Below are 23,665 nucleotides of genomic sequence, written 5' to 3'. Positions count from 1 at the left end.
GGCCGAGCCCTTGGGTGGGCGGGAGAGGAGGATCCCCCCCCCCCCCCCCCCGCTCCGCCACTTCATCAAACACTCACTGTGCTCTGAGACAGGCCGGGGAAACAGTCCAAACTTTCTTTATGGTGTTTTCCTGTATGAAAGCCAAGTGTCTTTTCTATAGCTCATTGATCTTGTGCGGGTGGGGGGGGCGGCTAGATATCAAGTATAAACATTTGCTTAACATTTGGCCAACAAAAAATGACAGTGGTATTTATTGCAAAGTGGATTTTGCTTTCTTTTTGCATAAATACAACACACATAATATAAAGCACATTGAAGACATATAATAGCTGTAGAGTATTTTTCTGGAAAAAACTTAATGTGAAGCGTAAAGCGTGCCGTGACACCGTTGAAGGTTGACGGAGAGTTGAGGCCAGACATCTTTCTGTCCTGCAGGCATCATCGACAGCACAGTCGGAGAGACCAGACAGGTCGTCGCCGTGACAGGAGACGGAACCAATGACGGCCCCGCTCTCAAGAAGGCCGACGTGGGATTCGCCATGGTAACGCGTGCCATTTGAGCCACCCTCTCTCTCTCTCTCTCTCTCTCTCTCTCTCTTTCTGTCTCTCTCTCTCTCAGTCTCTCTCTCTTTCTGTCTCTCTCTCTCTCTCTCTCTCTCTCTCTCTCTCCTCTGGATGCTGTAAAGCATGTTTTATCGGTGTCTGTGACATTCACAAGGAGGTCTCTTTCCCCCTGCTGTCTGTGTGGCACGTCAGCTGCAATCCACTGCTGAAACGGACGCGTGATCTGCTGAGCAGACACGGTCCGTATACAATAATGGAACCTGTGATTACGGCGCTGTTGTGGACCTTTAAGTCTAATTAGTCGTTTGTAAGGTTGCCATCCTTTCTATGAGCCTAATGGTGGCTACATTAAAGGATTGGGTTATATGCGTAGATATCAGAAAATGTGTGATCACCTGTAACGAGGCCAGGTCACTGTGAGATCAGAAATCCATCGCGGTGCTTTACGGATATACTGATAATGAAACGGTCTCTAGGCGACACAACAGAGCACAGTCACTAATGCAGTAACTGAGAGTGACACTGCCACTGACTATAGTGCTACTGTCTTAGCATACTAATACTGTTTCCTATTTAATGAAAATGAAATAATGCAATAATAGTGAAAGCCTTGCTGATGCTTGCTGGAAATGCTCTCTATAGATTAAATTCATACAAATGAACATTTCTCGTGTGCTTTTAGATAAATCCATGGTGAAATTGCATTTTTATCTCTTTGTTACTCGTCGTGTTTTGATTGTGTCGATTTTTTTTTTCATCTGTTATGATAAAAGTCATTACATTCTGCTCTTCTCCTTTGACAGACTGCACTTCAGTGACAATTTCTCCAATTTGTTATCGTCGGGATTTTATACTTTTCATATTTTTCTTTGTTTCCTCTTTCATGTCAGCCTAGTTAATTATCTTTTAATTGGTCCTGACTCTTAAAACACACACGTCATAAGATGGTAGGTTTGAACTCAAATGTGACTGCCGTTTGACTGTTCAGCCTTACCCTTAAATAATATCCATAATACAACAATCAGTCCGTTTGTTTTTCTAGTAAGTTATGTTAATGCGCTTCTCACCAATCTGGCCCCAACTAGGCGTCACTGTGATTTGCTAAATCACCTTGCGTCCGTTCTCCATCTGTAGGGTATCGCTGGAACAGATGTGGCCAAGGAGGCGTCTGACATCATCCTTACAGATGACAACTTCACCAGCATCGTCAAGGCCGTGATGTGGGGACGCAACGTCTACGACAGCATCTCCAAGTTCCTGCAGTTCCAGTTGACCGTCAACGTGGTGGCCGTCATAGTCGCCTTCACTGGCGCCTGCATCACGCAGGTAATGTCCTCTCTCTTTTTTTGGGGGGGGTCTTTTGGTTGTTGGTTGCTTTCTCCACCGAGGATAGTGGCTGGCCCATTACTTTTCATTTGGGGGTAGGAAAGAGGGACAGTGCAGCAGTCTCTGTTCTATTTTTATTAGGACTTAGAATATCAGGGACATCCACCAAGAGAGGAGCGTTTGCCACAGGGGAGTTCTGAAAAAGAGCTCTTTGAAACCATCATGGGAGTCTCGCTCCGACCGTCACGTCATAGTTCAGTCTTAAATGTCTCCGCCGTGGCCAAGTTCGATGCCGTCTGGGCTATTGTCCCAGTCCAGCCACAGATATGGAAGTACAGAGAGTCCGAGACGTTCCCCCAGATGCTGGCGCCGTAGCCCACGGTGGAAAAGTGTCATCATTTTGAGAGGGGAAAAATAGTGACAAGTGCTCGGTAGTCTATTAAATTGAGTTGACTGCTAAAAGAAAATGCATGTTCAGATACTCTTGTGTAAGCTACTGTGAAATGGTTTGAATTCACACAAAAGTAATGAAACGTGGCATGGCGCCCCAGTGTTTCTCTCTCTCTCTCTCTCTCCCCGGTTGAAACAATTCTGGCTGTTAGCAAACAGATGCGTTCAAGTGTGCATTTTGCCACCTCAAACAAAAAAACAAATCCTGTGTGCTTACTGGGGGAACTGCCAAAATGGCTAATCCACAAAAGCAAATAAGGTAGAATTGCATCTCTGCTGATGTGCCCTGGAAACTCATGTGTTGGGGGGGGGGGGCTTTTGGGGCATGGTGTGGGTCTCTCCAAAGATCCTTAAATATTGACAAGATAGAGCAACGTAATGCATCTCTATGGAAGCAAAAAAAAACAGTTCCGGTCTGTCAGAACGGCAACCCACACAAGCAGTGCATTTCGAATGTTAGCAGGTCTGCTTAAAGGGGGATTTAGCCCCCCTCCCCCTTGTGAAGACGGAACGCGGAAATGATGGAACGTTTGCGCCTCTCGCTCCGCTTTAACCCTCTCTGGTCTCTCTGCAGGACTCTCCCCTGAAGGCGGTGCAGATGCTGTGGGTCAACCTGATCATGGACACGCTGGCCTCTCTGGCCCTGGCCACGGAGCCGCCCACGGAGTCCCTGCTGCTGCGCAAGCCCTACGGCCGCAACAAGCCCCTCATCTCCCGCACCATGATGAAGAACATCCTGGGCCACGCCGTCTATCAGCTCACCATCATCTTCACTCTGCTGTTTGCCGGTGAGGTTGATGTTGTTGTGGTTGTTGTTGTTGTGGTTGTTTTTGTCATCTCTGAAGTGTTGTGTTTTTGAAACGCAAGAGAGCGAAATGGAGGCAACTACATTTGTCAACCCCCCCTCGGGCAGGTCGGCTGTCAAACGGTTGTGTGGGTTCATTTGTGTGAATTTTTATGTGACGGCCATTAGGCCTCTCAGCCTCGTGGCCGGCTGCTGCTGTCAAGTTCAAGATGAAGTGCATTATTAACTCTTATCAGTGAAAAAAAAAAAAAAGATTCAAAGAAAAATAAATATCTCCACCCGGACATTCACATTCCGGCGTAATGAACTAGTCTCTTTGACCACATGGCTGAGACACTGGCCCATTAAACACGAGCACAATTGAAGTCAGTGTGGGGAAAATCCCTCATTTCTCCAGTATGCTTGTCCTAGATCTGACCCTGTGCCTGGGGTTGGGATCAGACACACTCTTAATCTCATTATCTCTCTGTAATTTCTGTGCTATTAACCGCCCCTCCCCCTCCATTGAATAGGAGAGAAGATTTTCGACATTGACAGCGGTCGCAACGTGCCCCTGCACGCGCCCCCCTCCGAACACTACACCATCATCTTCAACGTCTTCGTCATGATGCAGCTCTTCAACGAGATCAACGCGCGCAAGATCCACGGCGAGAGGAACGTGTTCGAGAGCATCTACCGCAACCCCATCTTCTGCTCGGTGGTCCTGGGCACGTTTGTTATCCAGGTAATTGGGTTTTTACGGTGATTAGATAGACGCTAGAGATCTCTGAAGACTGGAACAACTCGCTTCAACAACACCTTCTACCCTTCAGCAATTAGAACTCCTGAACTCCTGAAGATCCGGAAGAACTCTACTTATTTCTTTATTTTATTGCCTCCTGCTACTTATCCCCCCCACCCCACCCCACCCCAACCCCCACCCGTCGGACTGAGCTGCAAAAAAATACCACCAAGATTGTTGTGTGGCAATTAAAGTTTTTTTTCTATTCTATTCTGTTCTATTATATTCTACTCTATTCTATTCTATTCTATTCTATTCTATTCTAATTCACGGCTTCTGGCACATAGATGCCATTTGGTCATTGTCAGATGGTGGATATCAGTACGACCCCAAGGTCATTGATTTTATTTCTGTCCCCATTTCCAGTATCTTACTGTTGAATGGTTAGCCCAGGTTGAAGCTGCTCAATAAACACCTGTCTGATGATGGTGCCTTCTTTTTGTCCGTCACAGATTGTCATCATTCAGTTTGGGGGAAAGCCCTTCTCCTGCACGGCGCTCACCATTGACCAGTGGCTCTGGTGTGTGTTCATCGGTGTCGGCGAGCTGCTCTGGGGTCAGGTAAGAGCTCCACTGTGGCCACTAGCGTGCAAGTTAACACAGCGCACAGGAGACAACGCCAGCGTTGCAGCCTAGCCAGCCACCGCACGTGATGTTAAAGATACTCCTCTCAGTTAAGCTCATGACATCATCACCATGGTTACGGTAGCACATGCGATGTGATTTGCAGGTTGTGTGACTGCAGAGGCAAGAGAGGTGTTTGTGTGTTGAAGGATATATATATAGAAAATCATGGCTCGGTTCTTTAGGCTTGTTGCCGTGTCTGCTACAGAATGTATTAACGTGACACGCTAACAGCAGATGCAGTACATGCAGTATTTCTTTCTGCTATTCATTTTCTGACGTTCCTTTCAGCACTAAACCTGAGCAAGCACAAAGAGGATTTCAAAATACACATTTCAAAGACACTTTGATACAAGAGGAAAATAGTCATTTATCACTACTCGAGAAGCCAAAATTCTTTCTACAGAAACACCCTGTTGCCATCGAGGCCAAGTGCTTCTTCAGTCTGGCAGAAGGGTTTTGACTCTGTGCGCTCTCGCTAAAGTAAACTGCTCGGTGACAGGATGAATAATGACGAATAAAAAGGGCCTTTCTACGCGTCACCCTGGTAATGGCCGTCGCCGTGCCAGATATGGAGCTGTCCCACATTTACCCATGCGCCCCCCCCCCCCCCCCGCCCCCTCCCGAGGGGGGAGAAGGAACTTTGCGAGCAACTCCCACTGCAGCGCGCCAACGTGCCCCCTGCGTCCTCGCGCCGCGCATGTTGAAATGCCACGTACGCCCGGGTGCGGTGCAGCAGGGGAACTGGCATCAGCGCTGGCATCAAAACACTCGTACATGTTGTACGAGACGTGATATGCATGTTCTCCTTTTTGCACACGCTTGGGATTTTTGTCAAAAATACCCACCGAGGGTTAACTCTGAGGCCATGCCTTTGATCGTATTTGAAGCAATTAGCATAAATAATTTGGTGGAAAAAAAATTATAGTGGCTTGACAAGGACTTAATATGTGATACGTTTTATGTTTTTTTTATTTTATTTTAAGTGCCTTTTTTTAAACTGGAGCCTCCCCATTCACTATCTTGGTATTGAAAAAATAACATCGATGTGGGTTATTTCTGGGAAATAGTTTCAGTAGAATTATGGTCAGGGTCAAGTTCCAGTATTAAAAATCACAAAGGTACCCATTAAATTGGACCACTGTGGCTGCTGGCTCAATAGTAACCTTGCTGGAATCCAGACTTATTCATTATACAACACTTGCACACATATGCATGAATTGCAGTGGGTCATACAAAATGAGTTATACAAAATCAGTTGATGCGGTGAAAGCTTTGCCCTTGGCCATGCCCTTGCCATCAAGCTAATAGAAAAGATACCACCGTGAAGGAGAATACTTGAACAGTTACAGAGTTCAGTTCAGTTGAAGTTGAAGTCTATTGTCATAATAGTAATGAGAATACAATGGAAAGTATTTTATTGTATTCTTAATTCAATGTTCCCTGATTCTCTCTTCCTCCTTCCATATAAGACAAAAGACCCAAACATCCTCATGAGATTCTGACACATTAGAACCCAGAGGTGAACATTCTTCTGTGAATGTCCTCCAGTGTCCACTGTCCAGTGTACGTTGTTTGACCTCTCTGCTGTGCCCTCCCTCCCTCCGTCCGTCCACAGCTCATTTCGGCCGTGCCCACGCACCGCCTCAAGTTCCTGAAGGAGGCCGGCCACGGCATCACCAAGGCCGAGATGCACGAGGAGGAGATGATCGAGGGAGAGGACGAGATCGACCACGCCGAGATGGAGCTCCGCCGCGGCCAGATCCTCTGGTTCCGAGGACTCAACCGCATCCAGACGCAGGTATGCGCTCCCCTCCCCTCCCTCCCGGCCCTCCATCGCCTGACTATAACGCCACTCTCTGTCCACACAGGCTTTGAGACGAACAGCTTCCGTCGTCTTTGGCTCGGGGGAAGCGTCCAGCCCTTTCTCTCTCCCACTCCTCAATATATTCACTGCATTACCACAATGATCCCCAAGAGAAGCTCAGAGCTGATGGAGAGATCCATTAGCCAACCTCAGAGCCTCTCACAGCAAACACCATCACGGCTATGTTGCACATATGGCCAGCCTTTTTCTGATAAATGTTTTCACAACGGCGTTTATTTCTCAGGTTTGGCCGTCAGACATGGATTGTGGGCCACAGTTTGTTTAGAATATTTCGTATTGCCAACGTTATTCTTTGTGTGCTTCACGACACCGGCTCTCACGCCAGTTTGCATTTCGCAGCTTTCGCGTTATCGCGCGGATTAGGGAGCACTGCGAGAGGCATTTTCTCCAGAGACAAGCCTCGGCGAGCTTAGTAGCTGGTGCTTGCCACCTACCTAACATGACTGAAGGTTACGCGTTGGTTTCTCCCCGGCGCCTGCCAGCATCGATGCACCAAGTGAGGCGTGCTGGAAATGGCACCTTCCTCGTCAGGGCTGGGGAGCGTGTGTGTTGCCGGGGCTCCAGCTGCATGGTGTTTACTAGCGCGGCTGAACCCCCCAACGTCGGCTCTCGTCCCAGGGGTGGGTTCTCTGAAAAGGCAAGCCTCCCGCTGACAAGCATTTGAGCTGCAGCCCACACAAACCCACTCACTCACTCTCTCCTATGTCTCATCTCTCTCTTTCTCTCTCTCTGTCTCTCTCTCTCTTTTTTTCTCTCTTTCTTTCTCTCTCTGGACATACAGAAACACACAGATACAGGAAAACAGGCACACACAGGCAAATACACACACACACACACACACACACACACACACGCACACACACACACACACACACACACACACACACACACACACATTGACATGCACACAAACTGACACACATGTTTATTCCAACGCGTACCTGGCACTGGCTTGCGCTGCCCCCATGTGGGGGCAGAGAGGGAACACACACCTACTGTGACCCACACACAGACAGCACCTGTCACCATGTCTGTGTGTGTGTGTGTGTGTTTCACATGTTTCTTCCTCTCTCTCTCTCTCTCTCTCTCCCTCCCTCTCTCTCTCTCTCTCTCTCTCTCCCTCTCTATGATCATTTTCATTTTCTCGTTTGGAAAAGACATTTTGACACATTGTCTTGTCTTTGCCTTTCTGTTGTTTGAGGTACAGTGTAGGAGTGTCCATTTTTACCGTGGAATGATGAGCTTAGACAGGAATTATACATAAAAAAATGTTTGTCTTTTTCACTGAAGGATTTATTTTTTTGCATCCATGTACATGGTGGGTTTTGAGGAGGTGGCCCAGGTTTAAGGACAACAGGGTTTGTGAGGACTTGTTGTACGTAAGCAAGGTTACTGTTGCTTATTTATAAGCTGTTTATCCCCTTCCTGCTGAAGAAAGTCCAAGGCTGTCCCATCCTTCCAGGCTGCATTGCATTTCTCTATTTTTGTCTCCAATGTTGACGACGTGAAGCTGAAGCTGGACATGTTTTTTTATTTTTTTATTTCAATAGTTGTTTATTTCTCCACTGACTGTTTTCCACAACGCAGGCGCTTTGATCATGGCTAGTTGAAGGTTTGCGATGTGGTGAGAGAGAGAGAGAGTGTGTGTGTGTATGTGTATGTGTGTTGTGTGTGTGTGTGTGTGTGTGTAATTGTGGTGGTTCTACGTAGTACTGTAAATGTTGTCAGAGTTCTCATCTTCTCCTTCTCTCCTTCAGATCTTTCCTCACAGCCTGCTTCATCATCTCTTGTCTGGCCTCTTTCTGTCTGTCAAAGGCACGGCTAGAACGCTGGGAAGGCTCAGGAATACCACTCCAGAACATTCTCATTTCCCCCACCGCCACTGACAGCTGTGCCCAAGACAATGTGGCACATGAAAAAAAACAATATAGCTTTTCGACCCAGTTCATTGCACATCCCACAGTCTTTTCTAGTTCATAGGCGTTCTAGTTCATTGTGTTTTTAGTTCATCGCCAATTGGTTTTCCATTAGTTTTTTTTTTAGTGGACGTGCTCATCTGTGGTCCGCCATGGATCAGTTCTCTTTTATCCACAAAAAAAAAATGTAAAAATGATGGGACCGTGAGCTAATCTGTTGTGTGCAGAGAAGCGTTAGGCCTCCTGAGAGGCTGTGAAAAGCATGTGTCCTAAATTACTGTTAATGAAAAACCAACTTCATTAACAACTTTAGTCGAACACTTTCTTTTGACTGTGCCAAAAGACATAACAATGTGTTCTCTCTTTTTTTGGAGAGCCACTGAACACGGCCTATTCAAAGAGACCTTTTGTGTGAAATTTTGAAATGCACACAAACGGAATGAATGGAGCTGACATTATCAAGGCTCCTTGACAGCGAAACAAGGCCAAGTTGCCAATCTTTTGCAAACCACATGAATCCTTCACCGTCCCATCACATTTGCTGTCACGAAAGCCCCCCCTTTTTTATTACTCTTATTGCCTTCATCAGACGCCAATTACGAATTTAGCCTTCTTTAAAACATTTTTTTTTAAAAAACACCAATCAAGATGATGGGACTGGCATCTGCTAAAGGTTGCCACACAAGCCAGATCTGCTTCTGTGAGCCAGTGCGATATCAAGCATTTAAGACGGCACTATGAAAGGCCAAGCTCTCAGCATATGCCCCTACTCCCATTGCTGGTTAGCCTCCAAGGGCCTCGCAATAGCTGCATTCTGCCATATTTCTGTTTTGCCGTTTAGTGCTTTATATGCATTTGTGTGGGTGGATGTTTTCTCCTTGTGCACTATCCACCCATGCCCATTGCCTAGAAAGTGCCTCGCTGTTTTTACCAGCTCCTAATTGTAACATTCTCTGAATTTTTCTCCTCTAACTCTTTATCATGTTCTCTTTTTTTTCCTGTGTAGTGCAGTGTGTGTGTGTCTCTCTGTGTGAGTGTGTGTGTGTGTGTGTATGTGTGTGTGTGTGTTTGCGTGTGTATATCCATGGGCAGAATTCTTTTTTACGCATTCATTAAAATGTAATGTTTTGTTTGTATGAAGAGTGCATTACAAAATGTCCACATGCTTCCTGAGATGCTCTCTGTTGTATATCTGCCTTACCATGCCCGTATTTGTCCTTTCCTATGAATAATTCAGGACATGTTTTTTTTTCTCTCTTTACTATACTGAACTGTACTGATGCCATTTGATGTTAGTCGTTGGTGAGTAGAAAGAGGGACACATTTAGTATGTCCTCCAGCTCAGTTCTCCTCCCCCACCTCTACCCCAACCCTACGTCCGCCAAATATCGGACATTCATCCCTCAGAATTGGATTGGACAAACGACAAAAAAAACGGAGAGTTTGAGAATTTGCTTGCTACTCTTGTGGGCCTTCTCTACTCTGCTGTATAGATCTTTCACTCTCTCCCCGCTGGACGCGCACCACACACACCGTCCGGTTTTCCGCTGTGACCCCTGTGACAGGTGGAGCCGTTTCTGCCGACGCGACGTGACATGTGATCAATAGAGCGGCGTTAGCCTCGCCTCCGCCCCTGCCCTGCTCCTCCACCTCACTTCGGCTTCTTTTTTTCTCTCCACACTGAAAACGCGTCTCCCTCTCCGCCTCTGTAAAGGAGGAGCGCTGCTCCTTCTCCTGCTGCTGCCTCTGCTGCTCCATGTCACAGTGCCTCCCCTCCACTGATGTGCTAATGGAGTCTTACTCCTCCTCCTCCTCTTCTTCCTCTTTTTTCTTCTTCTTCTTCAGTGACTAACAGAATGTATTCTAACCAGTGTCTCCTCTGCTTCCTGATCCTTCTCTCTCCCTCTTTCTCCCTCTCTCTTTCTCTCTGCCCCACCTTTCTCTCGGTCTTTGCTCTTTGGGACTCTCTCTCTCTCTCTCTCTCTCTCTCTCTCTCTCTCTCTCCCCCTCTGCTTCACCTCTGCCCCACCTTTCTTTCTTTCGGTCTTTGCTCTTTGGGACTCTCTTTCTCTCTTTCTCTCTCTCTCTCTCTCTCTCTCTCTCTCTCTCTTCCCCTCTGCTTCACCTCTGCCCCACCTTTCTTTCTTTCGGTCTTTGCTCTTTGGGACTCTCTCTCTCTCTCTCTCTCTCTCTCTCTCTCTCTCTCTCTTCCCCTCTGCTTCACCTCTGCCCCACCCCTGTTCTTTGCAGATGGACGTGGTTAACACATTCCACGGCCCTGCCCCGGCGGCCCTGCGCCGACAGCCCTCCGTGGTCAGCCAGCAAAACGACGCCACCAAAAGCGTTTCTAGTCCCACCCATGTAGAGATTTCCTCTTCCGCGCTCTGCGCCAACTCTGCCGCTGCGGCGCCCGCCTCCGCCTCTGCTGCTGGCAGTGAGTCACATCACATGGCCGCCACCGGCCGGCCACCGTAGTCAGAGACCACATCAGTCACCCCCCCCCCCCCCCCCCCCCTCCTCTCCTCTCTCCTTTCCGTCCCCTCCTACACACACATATAGACACAAACACACACACACAAACACATACAGACACACACATACAGACACACACACACACACACACACGCATAGACACAAACACACACATAGACACAAACACACACACACACACAGTGACACAAACACACACACACACACACACACATACTGTACAGACATAGACACAAACACCCATAGACACACACAAACACACACAAACACACACACACACACACACACACACACACACACACACACACACACACACACACACACACACACACACACACACACACACACATACTGTAAAGACATAGACACAAACACACACAGACACACACACACAGACATACACACACACACACACACACACACACACACACATAGACATGCTTCCCCCACCCTCCTCCTCCACCCATCCTCACCCCCACCCACTACACTGCACACAAGGCTGCATGAGTGGATGCTGAATGCCCAGTCCTGCCGTGACGTGACATGGCCTCTTCACCTGTCTCCTCTTTGCCCATGTTCTGTGCTGCACTTCAATATGCTCAGGCCCCCTATTCAATCTGTCAGCCTGTTTCTCTCTTTCTTCCGGTCTTTCTTTCTTTCCATTCTTTCTTTTACCTTCTTTCTTTCAATTCTTTCTTTTTCTTTCTTTCTTTCTCTCTTTCTGTCAATTCTTTCTTTCAATTCTTTCTATCTTTCTTTCATTCGCTCTCTTTCTCTCTATCTCAGCCCTTAATTATCTCTCACTCTCTCTCTCTCTCTTGCAAATGTACAGTTTGGCTCTCTTCCTCATATTGCCTCTCTTTATTCCCACCCTCACATCATCTCTCTCTTATATAGACTGCCTGACTGCCTGCATATTTCCTGCATTTGGCCCTGTGCTTGTATAATGCTGTTTTATTTATTTCTCATGCCGGGTTTGCTAAAGGTCTGCATGCATTAACCCATGCAAGAATTCTTCAGGCATTTTCCCTTTCCCCGCCTTTTTTTCCCTGCAGTGAAAGTTTTTTTTTTTTTTTTTGAAGGACATTAAGGCTTATGAGGTACAGGAGTTTAAATGAAGCGTGCCATTACCACTCCAAAGATAATGAGTACATTTTGTTCTCGCTTCACGCACATTTACAGTGTGTGTGTGTGTGTGTGTGTGTGTGTGTGAGAGAGTATGAGATTATGAGTGAGAGACAGTTTGTGTATGTGTGTAGTTTGTTGAGAAGTGTGCAATGGTAATCACAAGGAGTATTGCTACTGTAGCCTTAGACTCTAGTCTAGAAGATCAGATATTAGATGCATACACAGACAGTTGGTCAGTGTTTCGTTAAAGACACACTGGACGTGACTGCACTATACTGTATAGTACTGTAAATGCTAGGGTAGATGGATCTGGTTGTAGGCTACGTTTTCACTTTCATTTCTACTGACTCTAGCCCAAGATCCCTTTTTACCACAGAAGTGTGTGTGTGTGTGTGTGTGTGTGTGTGTGTGTGTGTGTGTGTCTGTCTGTCTGTCTGTCTGTGTGTGGCGGTGCAGATGTGTTTTCCAAGGTGTAGCTGTGCATGTATTTGTCCTCCTCCATGTCCAATTGAATCCTCTCATTGCGTGGTTGCTGCCTCACCTCAAATGACTCCATCTTCCTCCCATTGCCCACTGCCTCGTCTGACTGCATCTTGAGTTGAAAGGACTGCCTCTGCACCACCCCACTCCACTCAACCCCTGGCTACTTCAAGCCCACCATGTTTCATCTCTGAAGAATTTGTGCTTGGCATCGGGGGGAGAATTGTTGCATGGCGTGGTGTGGTGTAGTAGTGCATTTTGGGGTTTTTTGTCGTCATTGGCGTCTCGTTTTGAGTGTTTGCCCTGCTTGCAGTTCATCTCAGTTGGTTCTTTTCCGAGTGTGATTTTTGGGTTGCGAGTGCGACTGTGAATGTATTCCTCCTGCCCCAGATTCCAGCCTGCGTCCTGTGTCTTGTGCATTGGGTTGTGTTGTGCTGTGTTGTGTTCTGAGACCTTCCTGTGTCCCTGTTACCCCCCCCCCCCCATTCCCACCGCCACCCCCCATCACTGGTGGGCCCCATTCTCACATCTGAGTGTGGGCCTAGAAAGGACTGACTGTACACACACTCCCCACTCAGAGCCAACCCATAATCCTCCCATGCAGTGTTAATTGGTGAGCTGACATTAATTCCTTTCTTCTCTTCTCTCTCTCTCTCTCTCCCTCTTTCTTGTCGCTGTTTTCTTTTGTTTTCTTTTTGTCCCTGGACTCTGCCACTCTCGTCCCTCCTCCTCTTCCTCCTCCACTCTCTTCCCTTTCGCTCGCAGATTAAGGTGGTGAACGCATTCCGTAGCTCCCTTTACGAAGTCCAGAAGTCCAGAAGCTCCATCCACAGTTTCATGTCCCACCCTGAGTTTGTGCCCCTGTCTGAGGAGGAGGCTCAGATCCCCTCCATCGAAGAGGATGATGACGAGGAGGCGCCCACCTTCCACCTAGACATTGACCCCGCCAACCCCTTCGTTGGCCCATCTCCATAGAAACAAGAGCACTGCCGGACTCCCCTCTTCTGTCACAGTACCGTGTCTTATCACAGCCTGAATGATGGGACTGACTCTCTGTTCTCCTGACATACGACACCCAACCACACCCCACCTCAGCCTTCTCCTCAGAACAGGGCACAGGCTCTCGCTCTTGCTATCTCTCTCTCTCTATCTCTCTCTCTCTCATACTCTCTCTTTCTCCACTTCACTACTGCCCTCTGGTGTTTGCTCACCACTACTACATCCATGTACAGACAGCAAGCCGGCGCAGTGGAAACCTCCAACCGGAAAGGCTACAGACCAGCAGGCCTGTAACACCGCCCCCCCTCCCTCTTTCATCGACTCATTCTCCTCCCTCCAATTTCCCCCAGTTATGTTTTGCTAGACATATCTGTAATGCTTTAAATCTGACATATTCCTTCCAAAAGATGGCTAAACATTGTAATTTAGTTTGTTTTTGTTTGTTTGTTTTCTTCTTTCTTTTGTAAGCATATATTCCATAAGCATCTTTAAACACTTACTAATGAGCGTGCGTGTATGTATGTGCGCCTGGGCGTGTTCTCAGTGCTTCTGTGATTTCACATGTGAGGGCCATTAGAACAGGATTGTCTGAAGCCAATGGACCGTGGAAATGAACAGATATTTTAACTCAGTTATTTTTTATTGTTGTTACTGGGCAGTTTTTAATTGATGTTGAGTTTGTGGTTATGGATACCATCGGGGCTTGGCCTCGTGAAATACATCCTGCACTTTTAAAGGAAAAAATGTCATCGATCTAACATTCCATGGTTTTTACTTACTTTACTAAACCAAACTCAGTTAGTGCGTGACGTGTGTGCCCATGATCATAATTCTGCTCTCTCCTGAACCAAACAACCTGAAGGTGAGGCTTTAGAATCCGACGCCTGCACTGCACCATGGGAATGTTGGTGTGTTGACGCTTCTAATGGCTTTAGGCTTCCATGTTTATTACCCACAGACACTACTCTTGATTGATTGTTATTGTACTTCCATGCACGGGCCCATGACAAACTACACAGTATAGTGATGATGTTTGGTAGATATCAACTATCAGTGGGCCACATCCTACTTGTTTACGTGTGCGTATGTGAATGTGTGTGTGTGCGCGTGTGCGTGTGTGTGTGTGTGCGCGTGCGTGTGTACGCATGTGTGTGTGTGTGTGTGTGTGGAAGTGAGTCTGTGTCTGTGTGTAATGCCTACATCCATCACATGCGCTAGAATTTGTGTGTAATATTGCGTGTATGAAGTTCTTAGGCTGCACAACAGTCAGTGCTGTAATATTTACACACCAAAACATCCATCTTGGGTTTCTGACTAACTCTTAACACAAACACACAGGAGCCGGAGCACTGAAAATCAAACTTCTCCTTCCGCTGCTCTTGGCTTCAGGATCCAGTTCATTTCAGAGTCTCTGCTCTTGTGCTATGTCCCAGCTTCCTCAATCCAAATCTGTAAAATGCTTCGGTTCTGAAAATGTAAGAGACCATTTGTCCAGCCAAATTGTTAGTTGTCAACAGAACATTCAAAACAAAAAATGTTTGTGAAAGGGATCCTTTTTAGTAGGCAATTAAATGATCATACAAAGAAAAAGTAGGTGGAGGAATTCCCTTTTGTGTAATTTATTTGTCAGAGTTGCACTCGCATTAAGCTTACACGTTTTCTTCTTCATTCATGGAAAGAGGGAAGTAATTAAGAAAAGAAATAAACTTCCATGGCATAGACACCTATTTTATTACTAATAACTGAGTACTGCCATATTTTAACCTTATTTTCATATCTGCGTTGTGCAGAGTTGTCGACTGCATGTTTCTACTTCTCAGAGCCATATTTTAGGGGTTGCTGTTTATTTCCGACCAGAAAAAAAAAGACAAACTAAGTCACTGCCGTATGACAAGAGAGAAAAAAGAAAAACAAAGCAGATCACTTCCATGCGAGGGGGATCAAAGTTTGAATATACCCGGGCTTCCCCTGCCTACTGATTGTTTTCTTTGCCTCCTCCCACAGTGACTTAGACTGTGAGCTAGAGAGGCCTCCTGCACGATTTTCATATTGAACTCAGTGTATCGTTCCTTTTTTAACCACTCCTCTGTGGGTTTTATATTTACACTAGTACTTTTTTAATATTTAGTAAAATAGACAATTATTGGTATGTAAGCCGGTAAAACCTGATGACATTAGTGGAGTGAGCAAAAAAAAAACTAACATCCTTGTCATCCTTATCAATGCCATTATTGAACCATGCATTCAATTATTCTCTAGTTTTACGGCCAATGAAAACTAAATGGTGATGTTTACCACTTGAAAGCCACGTGATTGAGACACAGGCTAGACTCCGAAGCCTAAATGGGCTAGCCTCTAGAAAAGTCCACTTTGCCTCAAAACTGTTGTGTCATTGAAGACAATTGTCATTGCAATTTAACTTAACTTTCCTACTCCCTTCTCAAAACATTTCGTACAAGATCCAGTTGACTTAATATTACACAGATGTATGAAAATGTTTTTTTTATATATAAATATAAAGTATGTATTTTCATTGTTGTTTCCTTTCTTATTGCTTGATCTGACAACAGGTTTAATTTATTTTATGAATGAGTGGTGCTCGCCATTGACTACAGTTAATAATTGATTTTTAAGTTGAGATTTTCTCTTCCAAAAAAGATTTTTAGCATATAGACGTATATATATATTTTTAAAAATCATCAGAAACTTCAGATTTGAAAGGACTTGAATTTGTATGAAAGGAAAATGACGTTCCCATAAAAAATTGTTTCTATCGGACCAACATTTATTCTCTAGTGCTTTTTTGAAAGTGTTTGTCTGTATAATTTCTGCAATTTGAATTGTTTTCTCTATAATTCTGTTAATTTCTCGACTCTATCTTAGTATTATTTATAGTCAGCATCCAATGGACAAATATGAAGGTAATTCTATTCTCTTTAAAAATGCTTTTCAAGCTTTACAGCCCTGCCAAAGTTTTCTACAATTGCCTCTTATTTAATCCCTTTAGTACAGTCAGTCACTGACTGTTTCTACACCCCTTAGTCCAACTCGTTCTCCCATATGAACCTGGATTGCAATTGTTTCATGTGTTTCAGAGATTACCCCTGTCCTTAATGTTTCTTCAGACTTTTTAACAACTTCTGTCCTTTTTGTGCAGTGGTATGTGAAAGAAATGCTTTGTCTACCCGGGGCACAACTATACAAAGGAAGTGAATCATTGTTATGTTGTTGGTCAAACATTGGCCAATTCAAATTAAGTACCTGATTTCTTTTTCATTTTATTTTGATACCTCTGGAAGAACATAGTTAATGGTATTGCAAATGTTTGGCCTGTACTGTACATTGGTTCTATATTCTGCCGTGAGCTTCAATATGATGTCCCTTAAGATGTTGTGCAACTGCAAAACGACATTGTTTGTCTAACCATCTTGCGTGAATGGCTCTTTTTACAACAGAGTGTTGGAGAGGTTACAACTCAATTGTAAATAAAATAGGGTTAAAACTGGAATATCACCGATGTAAGTCACAACCACTTATTTATATGTACCAAGAGCTCATGCTGTGTTTGACTGTCATGGAACCCAGGAAAAAGAAGAAAAGATGACAGAACATTACATTCTGTGACTCATATGATGACAGTAATAATAGCACTGGTGTTATTTTTGTATAAGCATAATAGCATCTATGTGGCATGCATGAATTATAAACAAATTGGTGGTTCAAAGCAATACGTACAACCTGGTGCGATTGGTATTTTAGTGTCCTGTGTAGCCTAAGCCATGCTGTGCTGAGAGAAAAAAATGCTTACTGTTCAGTATATGTGTTCAATGTTCTGCATGTTTATGTATGGAATGATACTCCCCCTGTTTACTTCCTTCATAAATTTCCATCTGCTTTTTTATTTTTTCTCTCTCTCTCTCTTTGTCTCTGTCTCTCTCTCCCCTTGTATCTACCCCCTCTCATTCTTTCTCTTACACACACACACACACACACACACAAACACACACGTACACAAATTCAAATGCTCTGGATTTGTTTCTGTTTATCTATCTATGTTGTTGCATATTTGTTTGAAATGAGACACACTCTGACTATCAAGGTAGACATAAACATACTAGTACTAAACTTTCATCACTTCACAAAAAACACCATTCGCCATTGTCCGACATTCATTTCTGGACACAGGAACACAGGACATTTTCACCAGTCATCATATGAAGTGTCATTTGAAGCACTACTGAAATTACTTCTTTGTGAAACTATTGTAATTGCCCGCAGTGAAATAATTTGTTATTCCTTTACCTACTGGCCAATTGGGACATATGGGAGGGCTATACACATCAGTTTAACCATTGCCAGATCTAACTCCGGGAATTTTTGGATTCAGCCTGTGAACGGCAAGGGATGGGAAAGAAAAAGTAGTTTACATGCAAATAGAACATTCCGAACTCTCCTCAGGACCAGTTGGCCTCCATCACCACTGTCTCCATAGCTTCCTCTCGCATCTTATCCGCCTCTGCTGAGAAATGAGCAATGCTCCAGTCCATTCATAGCCTGCTGGTTACATATTATATATTATGCATACATAGCACCCAACCCATGTGACTTGTTGTGGTCATTTATGTCCCTCTGCATTCCAGGAAATACATGCAGACTAAAGCCATCTGAAGGATGGATGTGTCAGTTAAAGGTGTATTTGCATGGTTTCACTTGACACATTGATCCCTTTCTGTATGTAAGCCCTTCTGTATGGTTGCACATAAAAAAAATGTTTTCTAAATGTTTTAGTTCATGTCATTTTTTGCTTTCTCGCCGAAAGAAATCCTCATCAGTAACATTCCGCTGTGCTCCCAACTTTTTACACATCTTCACATCACTCCCATCATTCATGGACACTTGGCTGACCACGTGTCACCTGTCCATTGACAAGAGAGCTGACGCCAATTAGTCGTGTCACACTAGCCACTGACAGTTTGGACTCGGTTGAACAATGATGCAATGTGCTGAAAATCAAGAAAGTAGAAAACATTTAGTGGCAAATATGCGGCGAATAGTATGAGATCACCTTTTATTGTTACGATATAATAACTCGATTGGCCTCTGATAAATGCTCTTAAAGCATGGATGAGAACATTCCGGGAAAATAATCTAGTATTGCCATTGTTGTTGCAGAAAGATCAGGAAGTAGACTTACTCATGGGCTTTTCAGTCTGCCTATTACCAGCGCCCTAATGACTTTAGTTTTATGCTCTCATCCTATTGCTTCTAATACGAGCTATTCCTGTCTTATAGTGGAGTCTAGGGAAGGCTAATTAGATCAGAAATTTGAAACTGAATCTTCAGATCCTATCGAGACAGGAGAGAGGGTAATGAGAAACCAGTATCATACTTGAAATGATCATTTGTTGCTGTCAGCCATAAGCACAGAGCCAGCATTTGGTGAATATGGAACAGGAAAACACAGAATAGGATTTGATGACCATGAGAAAACATGTCTTCTCTCCACTGTGTTTTTAAGATGTTACATGTTAATGTAAGCTGTTAGATATTGTGGATACCGGAAAACCTGAGGCATGTTTTGTTGTTGTTGTTGTTGTTGTTGTCTGCACTTACGATTTACAACTTATGAATAGTGAGATAAACAGCAGCAACAGAGATATTTAAATGCCATGAACACTTTGATTGTCCTCTTGTCACGAAGACATAGCTTTACTGAGAACCAAAGGGCTGCAACCTCAGAAGGGCTGCCTGATGTCATCCTCCAGCCATTTCACCCCTCCCTTGTCAGCCCAGCCTCCAGCTACATCAAAGCCATACCCCCCCCCCCCCCCCCCCACCCACCCCCATCTCCGTTTGGCGCTGAGACTGGATCCTGTGTCAGAAGAAACGCTCCTCTAGAGCTGAATGTATTTTTATGTTACAGTCACCTAAGCACTAACTGACCTGTTCCACAGTAACACAGGCCTAATGATGCTTGTTTGTTGTGCATAATTTTGCATAATGTCTTCATGTGGCGAGTTGTTTTTGCAGCTCTGTGACTCTCCTGAACAACAGATAAAGAAGCAGCATGCTCTGTGATGCATGAACATGTTGTATGAGACTGACAGATCCTAGAGTAGTATAGCGTATAATAGATGCGTAGATCCTCAGATAGCTCAACTACGTTATTGTAGCTGCCTAACCCATAAGCATGCTTTGGAATGTATCTGGAAATTCTCATTTTCACCTGTGTAAAGTAGTCAAGTATTATGCTTTTATGCTACTTGATGGTCATTATGTGATCCATAGCTACGACAAATTGTCAGAACTATACATTCCAATCCCGGATGGGACTTACAAATGGATGTAGTGGCCCTATTAGAGGCTTAATCGGCCTTTTTCTCCTGCCCACAGATGATCACTGTGCAGACATGTTTTCAGTGTAACGCAAAAGCTGCACTTTGTGTAAATAAACACCCATTACCATAATGTGGTTTGGCCCTGTGCACATATATGTGACCGAGTCTGTGCAATGGTCCTGTATGTTTTCAAGGGCTATATGTGAAGGCAGAAGAGGCGAATTGTTTACAATAACCTGAATACGTTTACCGAATAATAATAATAGATGTCATAATCATGGTCATTTGTGATATCCAAGTCTAGTGTAGGCTAGTAGTAGTGAAAATAGTTGTGTTGAAATTCAACATCATAGGTCTTGCACTTAACAGGGGTTAGTTGAATCGAGGCATGGCTTTTCTGTCTGTCCTTTTTTTATGATTTGACACTATGAGACTGCCGTGGCTTTCCTACTGTTGCCTGTACTGACATTTTCAGTAGCCTATTCTCCTCGCCCTTGCACTAACATGATCCATTAGCTGGACTCGGGTTTGACTGCATTTCTGTGTGACACGTTTAGCCATCAAAAAGAGCTTGAGAAAAGCTTCACTATACTAGCAGAGCAGGGTGTGTCTCTTTTCTAGCAAATATGTGGGCTCGGCTCTCTGTTCTACTTTTCCTTTTGTAAATACAACCCCATTTTTGTTAAAAATGTGAATTCTGATTGCTTTCAACTATGCAACAGATATACTCAATTAGACTTTCATTATCAGTTGTCTGTGCAGCTTTCTTTTGCTCCACCCCCCTCTTGTCTCTCTCACCGCCCTGTTTACATGTGTTTGTTCTTTCATCAAATTCTCCATTTTATTACTTTGTACAAATCTTTTTGTGTATTATGTATGTGTGTATGCATGGGTGTATGTGTGTGTATGTATGTGTGTGTATGTATGCGTGTGATGTGCACATATTCTAAATTACTTTACACTTTTTTGTAAAATATGATCATGTGGAATGCCTTGTCCTTTCTGTCCTGTCGAGACGAATGATAATCAAGCAATTGAAGTGAAGTTATGATATAAACAATATATACCAATCTATATGAATATAATAAAGCCATTAGGATTTTAAATACATTGATTTTGGAGTGGTTTTTTTGTACTTATACCTATCTGTCCACTATCATAATGTAATATGATGAATGCTCTATTTATCTTATGGTTGTGAGTATTAACACCTGAAAAAATGAATTATTCATGCAGGGAAGCCTAATCGCTTTCCACATCATTTCGAAGGAGTAATGCCTTAGACAGGAAGGTGAATAATCTGTGGACAACACATTACAGTAATTACAGGAGAAGTCCAGCATAAGGATGTGAAATTAACAGACACAGACCTGGACGTGTTTATGGAATTTGAATATTCAGTGTCTGTGTCTACATCTGTGCTGCACAGCTAAAGTGAATGGGCTAATTAGCATCATATTGCAGCATTAACTGATTCTAATAAGCGTCACTGAATGGTTTAAGCCTATCCCCGATTGTATTATTTCAAATTAGTGCAGTGTATGCATGCACTGTATTACCCAAATAAATAAGATGTGTTCTAGTGTCTCTTAATTACCTTAATTGACTTAGATGAGCCTTGATGTGCATAGCATGTCATCTTTTGCATTCAGAGAACAGTTGCACAACAGTGACGCTATGTGGATGAATAAAATAACTGCAACTTTACTATGGGAGGATAGATGGATGATGAGACGGCATGGACAGACAGACAGACAGACAGACAGAGAAATAGATAGATAGATAGATAGATAGATGCAGAGCATCATCCCTGGGATACTCCTGGAACTTGTGTTCTTAGGAATATCACTTTAGGAGAACCTGAAAAAGCTGCATAAACAACTTAATCCATTTATATTGTGAATACATTTCCTGCAGCTCTATAACATTATGATGTTTAAATTCCAGTGTTGTGTAACAGCCAAATTATGTGAGTGGAAGAAAGTTATTGAAAAGTGTTTTTAAACCGTGTTTTTCCCTGCAGTTCTGCATGAACCAATTGTCTAATTGTCCTTAACATTGCTTAGGGCTGCTGATTGTTTTCATGGTCAATAAATCTGTTGATTATTTTCTTAATTATTATATTTTGTTGTTTGATCAATAACATGACAGAAAAAAATGTTGATCAGCATTTCCCAAAGACCAAGATTGATGTCCTTAAATGCTTTGTTTTTGTCCAAACACCATAGATATTTACTTTACTATCATCAAGGACTAACTATAACCGATTGCCAAAATAGTTATCGACTAATTGAATAATTGACAACTAATTGATACATTGATTAACTGTTGCAGCTATTTCATATATATATATATATATATATATATATTAAATAACAGAACATGTTGAATGAACAAAAGCAAAACCGAACAGCAAAAACACAAAGCTTTGCAGATATTCTATTGCAATTCTTCAGTGGACGAATCAATATTCAAGAACCACGTTGGCAACCCTACATAAATCGGAGGAGTAATTAGTCGTTACATAATAGGCCCTGGTGCAACTTGCCACTGTGTAAACTCCTACATATTCATGATGCCCCTCTGGTACAGTATTTTTAGCATCCTCCTCGGGGTGGCTCAATGTCAGTGTCTCGTTCTGTGTACCACAGCCCGAGGTCAGGTGGCCACGGGTGCGGACAGTGGGCCATCTGGTGCGGCTCACGTACGGCTGGGAATCGATTGTATGGTCATGAAGTCTCCAACTCCAGCTATATAGTGCTGAGCAATCCAGCAACTGGTGGCCTGAGTCGAGTCAAAAGGACCTTCAGTGCTCAGTTGGGGAGACGGACCACTAGAGGGAGTCTGATGTGAACTGACGAAGTGTGAAATCCTTAATGATGAATCACTGTTTGGATCACAGGGACTGGATACATTTGACTCAGTCAGGTTTAAAGTACCTACATGCACTCTTAAAAAATAATGTGTTGCCCATATCTGGACACAGAGATGTGTTGGGGGGAAAAAAACATAGTTATTTTGTGTTGTTTTCAACACATTTGTTGTGATCTTACAATATCTTAGATTGAATTGTCAAAATGAAAGGGTAAAGGTATAGGCAATTGTAAGGTAAGCAATATTAGTTGAACCCAGGATAACATGATAACATAGATCTGTTTCTAGTTGAGGCAGTATTACATCTACTCTGTTGCAATGTCGGTATACTTTAACAACATATTGTAACATTGTACTGGAACTACAGAATTGCACACATTTCCGATAGTCTTCACACACTTCAAACAGAATCATAGAATCTCCATTGACAGAGGGATACCACTAAAGCTTTGCTTCTTTCAGAGCAGGACCAAGGTTAGTTCTCTTCTTCCACAGTGCAAAGAATTAATCACAATGAGTGTTCTAACACTCATTCATGTCTACACACATAGAACCAGAACTTGTTCACAAAAGGTAAATTTTTAGGCTATCAAGGTCACTGGAGGTAGACCAACTGTTTCAGTCTTATGTGAATGTGTTGAAAGCAACACAACTTCCAGATAGGGACAACACAATATGTGCTGAAAACAACACAACATGCATTGAAAACATTTAAAAAAAAAAAAAAAAAAAAAAAAAACATACAGTAACTCTGTGTCCAGAATCGGATAGGAACTACACATTCATTTTAAGATGAATGAGTGAACATGTCCTTTGTGTCATTCAGCTTGACTTGATTTGATGAGTCATGCAAATAGGCTACACCAAACATGATGATCTTTTGGGACACAGACTCATGGTCCTCTGCACATAATTTAGGCTTCTCTGTAAGTTCAAAAGAATAATTACTTTGAAAGTGACAGAGAGAGTAACCAGTGGTAGGGGTTGTTTCAGAGCCAGGATC

At 43.7% G+C, this 23,665-nt stretch overlaps 1 protein-coding gene across 6 annotated transcripts in view; it reads left to right on the top strand.

Moving 5' to 3' along the window:
* The window catches only part of atp2b4 (ATPase plasma membrane Ca2+ transporting 4), a 57,417-nt gene extending 39,187 nt beyond the window's left edge, over positions 1-18,230 (top strand). For 5 of the 6 annotated variants that reach the window (XM_062546304.1, XM_062546300.1, XM_062546301.1 and 2 more), the window contains 7 exons: positions 436-542; positions 1,699-1,890; positions 2,915-3,128; positions 3,658-3,869; positions 4,379-4,486; positions 6,168-6,350; positions 13,217-18,230. In XM_062546304.1, the coding sequence (XP_062402288.1) occupies positions 436-542; positions 1,699-1,890; positions 2,915-3,128; positions 3,658-3,869; positions 4,379-4,486; positions 6,168-6,350; positions 13,217-13,426 (1,226 nt within the window). In that variant the 3' untranslated portion in view covers positions 13,427-18,230. Of the gene's footprint in view, positions 1-435; positions 543-1,698; positions 1,891-2,914; positions 3,129-3,657; positions 3,870-4,378; positions 4,487-6,167; positions 6,351-10,603; positions 10,685-13,216 lie in introns of all 6 variants that reach the window. The other variant, XM_062546305.1, reaches the window with a different exon arrangement.
* Positions 18,231-23,665: the final 5,435 nt, after the last annotated feature.

The sequence above is a fragment of the Sardina pilchardus genome, chromosome 9 (genome assembly GCF_963854185.1).
Source record: "Sardina pilchardus chromosome 9, fSarPil1.1, whole genome shotgun sequence".
Classification (NCBI taxonomy): domain Eukaryota; kingdom Metazoa; phylum Chordata; class Actinopteri; order Clupeiformes; family Clupeidae; genus Sardina; species Sardina pilchardus.
This window is presented reverse-complemented; position numbering and strand designations above follow the sequence as displayed.